The sequence below is a fragment of the Morone saxatilis genome, unplaced genomic scaffold (genome assembly GCF_004916995.1).
Source record: "Morone saxatilis isolate NCDOM2014 unplaced genomic scaffold, NCSU_SB_2.0 Contig11, whole genome shotgun sequence".
In the NCBI taxonomy this organism is placed as follows: Eukaryota; Metazoa; Chordata; class Actinopteri; family Moronidae; genus Morone; species Morone saxatilis.
The window spans coordinates 30098241-30104072 of NW_023339663.1; the positions used below are offsets into that span (position 1 = coordinate 30098241).

At 41.0% G+C, this 5832-nt stretch overlaps 1 protein-coding gene across 1 annotated transcript in view; it reads right to left on the reverse strand.

The window, feature by feature from the left end:
- The window catches only part of adamtsl3 (ADAMTS-like 3), a gene marked incomplete at its 5' end in the record, with an annotated part of 42706 nt that overhangs the window by 34600 nt on the left and 2274 nt on the right, over positions 1-5832 (reverse strand). The window contains 3 exon segments of the mRNA XM_035682424.1: positions 100-253; positions 1520-1699; positions 1805-2015. Of these exon segments, the coding sequence (XP_035538317.1) occupies positions 100-253; positions 1520-1699; positions 1805-2015 (545 nt within the window).

Below are 5832 nucleotides of genomic sequence, written 5' to 3' on the forward strand. Positions count from 1 at the left end.
TATTTTCCTTAATTCATCATTTGTTAACTGGCTTTGTTGTGTGCGTCTCCCTCCAGTTGTCATGGCTGTATGGCCTAGTTTGTGACAGTGTGTTCTTACTGGGACAGGCCATCATGCGACAGGTTCGCACGAGCGATGGGGAGGGCAGCCCTGAGCACAGCTCCCTGGCCAACGTCACCTGCTGGCCCATGCCCGTCAACTGGCGGCAGAGTGGCTTCCTCCGCTTGATCCCCAAACCACAGGACACTGAGCACTAGAGAACATAATGGAATGGAATAGAATAGAATAGGAATGTTTACTACAAACAAACCTAATTCAACATCCATAAAATATAATAAGAGGCATATTCAACTAAATAAAAAATATAATTTAAAAAGCATTTAAAACCAGTATGAAGGGCATTTAAAAACAGCCTGTGGGACACAGCACCATGAACGCACATTGTAAGAAGTGGTGCTATCAAAAAGGCGTGGTTAAAGAGATATGTTTTTAAGTGCCATCACAAAAATTCAACAGAGCCTGCCTCTCTAATATCTTTCGGTAGACTGTTCAAGAGCTAGGGAGCATATCTAAAAAAACATTGCATCTCCAGTTTTCTTTATGGTGGAGTTTTGGATGTCTAGAAAGCTGACAGTAGAAAGTCTAAGGGTTTGTAAAGTAACATTCAGCAACAGGGAATCAATCAATCAATCAATTCAAGAGGATAAAGGGAGCCAGTGCAATGGCAATGAGTGCTCTCTTTGTTTTTGTTAGCAGTCTAGCAGTTGCAGCCTCTCAATGGACTTTTTAGGAAGACCAGTGAAAAGTGCATTGCAATATTCTAGTCCTGTGTTTTTTTCTGGGGATCCACTTTTTAAAAATGACAAACTATGGTGACTCAATTCACAGTGAGAAGAGCAAAACTGTGCATAAATGAATGTTTCGGACCATTTTTACTGCTGGGCCGTTTAAATCACTCAATCAGTAAAACAATACACATTTTAAATACTTTATAAATAAAATAACATATAAGCATTGAGGTTAACAGGTGTCCATTATTTTCTTTCGCGGTCACTTTATGAGACAAAATAAGTGCATTTAGGAAAAGTAAAGGCTCTTGTTTTTTAAAGTTATCAGTAAAACAATGTACACATTTTAAATAAATACTACTAAATACATTTAGCAGGAGGAAGAAATTCAGCAAATTTACCTGTGACCTACATACACTCTCCCAGTAACTGGGAATGAAGGCACAGATATAAATGTGGATGGTAAAAATTGGACTCTTTACCTCAGACGTAAGCACTGTCGAATGTTTGCTATTGCTTTAATGCCGCTAATTTGTGGCCCAAGTTCCCTAAAGTCTTTTTGTCTTTTGCAAATTTACTTACTTACTCCACATTTCACTGCAATTCCACTCAAAATAAGTGATTTTGCTCAAATACGTTGCTGTTATTAATGAAGACTTGTTCGGGCCTTAGTTCAATTTAGAAATGTTCCTGTGCAAATATTGCAGTACTGAAAATTTGCTGGTGCTCACCTTTCCCCATTCTCCTCCAGCCATGTAGGGCAGACAGTCAGTGTTGCTGCAGTCTCTGTTAGTGGCAGGTTTGGCCCCCCAGCAGGACTTGTCTCCCAGCCTCCTATAGGCTCCTGTGGACAGGAGCTGCTTACAGTAGACTTTCCGCACCTGGACACCCCCACCACAGGACCGGGAGCACTGAAGGGAGCAAGCAGAGGTAGGAAGGGAGGAGTTTAATCAGTTTTTATTACACACACAATCACATACATGGGCGCGCACACACACACACACACATAGTCCTACCTGCTGCCAGGGCTCGGTCTCCCATGCAGGAGGACAGTCCACCTGATTGCAGGGTTGCAGGATGGCAGGTTTAAATTCCCTGCACTCGTCCTCTGAAACAGTCAGAATGTCCTGCTGGTCGACGGACAACAGACGCATGCAAAACACGCTCCTGGTCTGTATGCCGACGCCGCAGGACGCAGAGCAGCCGGTCCATGCTGTCACCTCCCATCTGCAGAGGGAGATAATGGAGCCGATCACAAAACACTGCTTAATGCTAGGACGCAAAATCTCTCTAGGAGATGGACTGTGGAAGTGCTGATACCTTTTGTACACATTTGCAAACATGAAATGACCCCTTTGTGGCACAATATAAATATACTGTATAATTTTAAAATAGTTATAATACCCTTGTATTGTAAATAAAGAGATAATCGTGACAGTTCTCTGCTTCTGTCTTGTGTCTTCCCACTCACACTGTGTGGCAGAGATAAAAGGAGTAGAACTGAGGATGGAGGAATCAGGACAACATGTGTCTGAAAATGAAACATTGTTGTTCAGTCCACTGTAATTTATAAATGGCATTAATCTCTAATGATGCACAGCTGTCACTGCTTGTAATGGCTTGTTTCATGTCTCAGAACTTGGTTTTGCTTGAATAATGTAACAGCCTGATGTTGCATTTTCATGTGAGGTTTTTCCTTTCCTTCAACTAAATATTATATAAGAGATGAAAAAAAAATACTATATTACACTGTGGCAACCTCAATGTCTGCAAATTTAGCCAACATGAAAGTAACTAAAGCTGCAGTTCCTCTAACTGCCATTTGGCGCTGGCTCCAGAAGTGAGTCAGTGTCCATAAGGCCATGTTTGCAGGCTGGTACAAAAAACACTTTTGTTCTTTATAGGTAAAAACTGTACAGTGGGTGAATTTTTATATAACTCATCCGTTTAAATTGAATTATGGATTAAAGTTAAGGTCATGGCTGTTTTTAAATGATAGCCAGCTTTTGTCAGTAACCAGGTTTCTATCAGCCGGCCTTAGCTCCACCCACGCTCCCCCTCTTTGCCCATTTTTGGATTAGTCAGGAGCTGGCAGAGTCAGGACTAGAAAGATGGCCATGTTTCTACAGTAGTCCAGAACAAACAAACCAAACACTGGCTGTAGGTAGGGACGGTTTCAGTTTCTCCTACACTCTTCACAGCCTGTTCTCTTTCCCAGGTTGTCAAATACAGATGCAAGGACTTGCATTTAAATGGCGCTTTTCTGGTCTACTGACCAGGTGTGTCCAGGCTTTTTTGACTGGGGTGGCACGAATGGGGCACTGACGTATATGTGTTCACACACACATACACACACATACATTTTATAATACCATTATTTTACCAGTTCTCTATCTACTTGAATTACAAACATTACACTACAGAGTGCAACACAGAGTGGCACATACAAATATGATTTAAAGCTTCTATACTTGATTCTTTAAGTCTTCAAAATCGTACCTTTTTGTCAATATAGCTAGAAAAGCCATCAATCAACTGAATGCCGCTAGTTTGTGGTTGTACAGTTTCATGGGGATGGGATTACCCTAGAGGTCACTGTTGATCATTTTAGCGAAAAATGGTCTCACTACAATGAAATTTATACTATGGGAATGAACATCATCACATACGAATACAATTGGGCTAATCTCGGAGTGGAAGAGAGGGATGGCCATTTAAATTTCAGGGGTGGCCAGTGCCACCCAGGGCCTCCCCACTGGACACACTCCTGCTACGACCAAAGCACTTTACAACACTTGTGACATTCACCAATTCACACACACATTCATACACTGATGGCAGGGATCCAATAAGGAGCAAACAGCACTTCCTATCCAAAGTATAATCCAAAGATTATACTAAGCTAAACCATACACACACACACACCTACACACACACACACACACACACACACAGACAGCACAGCCTTCAGGAGTGATTTGGGGTTTAGGATCTTGCCCAAGGACACTTTGACTGCATTGGAGAGACGACCTGCTTTACAAACTGAGCCAAAGCCGCCTCATACCGCACAAGGACCAGATACAGAGCTCTGGTTCCTTTATTGCTTTCATAATTTCATAAAGTCAGCAGGAGACTACACCCTGTGTGTGTGTGTGTCTGTGTGTGTGTCTGTGTGTGTCTGTGTGTGTGAGGGCATGCACGCTGCAGCTGCTTCCTGTAAATGTCCATTAGAGGACAAGAGAGTGGTAAATCAGTGTGTGTAAATCAGACATGCCTCCAGTTTGCAGGACTACTAGATGGGCAAATATCCATTGGCTGCCTGAAAATGCAGTGATTTATAGCATGGACACACACATGCACAGGCATACACTGATGAAGTACAAAAAATATTACAACCACCCTCTGACTGCGGAGTTACAGCCACTTTTGCAAAATACAAACTGATGCCCTTCAATAATCGTCCTCACTGACATCTCAGTTGTGATATGAGTGCGCACAGAAAAGTTGTCCATGTCTGCCTCTAACCCACCTACCTATAATCTATGACAGTGGTTCTTTTTACATTGTGTACCTCCTCAGAAAATATTAGGCTCTCCAAGTACCACCCTTATGACCTACGTTAAAATGCAGCAGCGTAGGCTGACCCTATTCAACTTCAGCTACAGGAAAGGCAGAACTAATTTGAAATGACAGTTTCAGTGATGTCATGGTCTTTTTATTTAAAATGCTTCAGTATTTTGATCATATTGTTTTTCCTTTACATTTTTCTGCTAGATGCCACCAAATCCTACACACTGGTCCTTTACAGTGTGTATGATTTAGTGGTTTACTGGTTTCTCAAAACGTGCACAAAATGTTTATTTTTTCTCTAACGTGACTTTTGTGCTCTATCTATGCTGAAAATAATAATGAAAGTGAAAGTGTTTTCTTAGCTGCACCATCTGGTACTGAACATCCATACTTACCTATGTGTGATATTGATTTTAATTTGCCTAATGTCTTAAAAATATGTTCAAATCATGTTTAGTCTTGTTGCATTTTGAAGAATAGATTCTAATAGATTACATTTGTGCATCGGCCCCAAGATTGAAAAAATATCAAGATTTTATTTTAATTTATTTGATGTTTTGTTATTAAACGACAATATGTGATTTCTGCCATTCTTTCTCGCATCAAAACAATAACAAACCACCTTTGCTGTCATCGCAGTCAGCTTCTCCCGGTTAGGATTCCTTCACTGTTTATCTTCTTTTTTTTTTACTAAAATCCTTTATCTGGTTTAAATCTAGTTAAAAAGCACCAAGATCTAAACAGTGGGTGGTAAAAATGTGGCTTTCAAACTGCGATAAAAAGTCAAATGTATGACAGCTTTCTGGCAGAAAACCACGAACGCTGACGCAGGCACAAAAGGGGATATGACGCCACTCGACAGGGGACCAGTGAAAAGCACCGTTACCTGACAGATTACAAATGACAGCATTTCAGATTTGAACATTGTTGGAAACATTCTGGGATAATGTAAGAAACACAACTCGAAACTACATATAGAACATAGCTCTAATGTTTATACTAGACATTTCAATGTGGAAATGTTTTTTAAGCTAAAAATGCATCATACTGATTTCATACTAATACTGTTTTTTTAACAGCCAAATCATTTCACTTGGCCCAACCTGACTGCATGTCTAATTGTGTTTATTCAGCAAGGTACCTGTTTTGGAGGGCCAAATATGGCATATAAATCAGTTTACAAAGCAACAGCTCTCTGCAGTGGTCCCAAACCCTCTGACTGCACTCTCAGTGGTAATCCCAGTGTTTATTCAAACTGGTGCAGGCAACTCTGTTTAGTTTTCCTCTAAACTCCATCAATGAACTTCATTTGCTGCGTGCCACCCCGACTCTCTTTCCACCAGGCAATAAAAGCCCAAAAGAAAGAAAAAAAGCTGCCCTCTACTATCAACTGCTTTGCAACAGCCGCTGTAACCTCCACACACCAAGCACGATATAATTCCCCTGTGTCCTAATGGCTCACATAGTCTCCCTA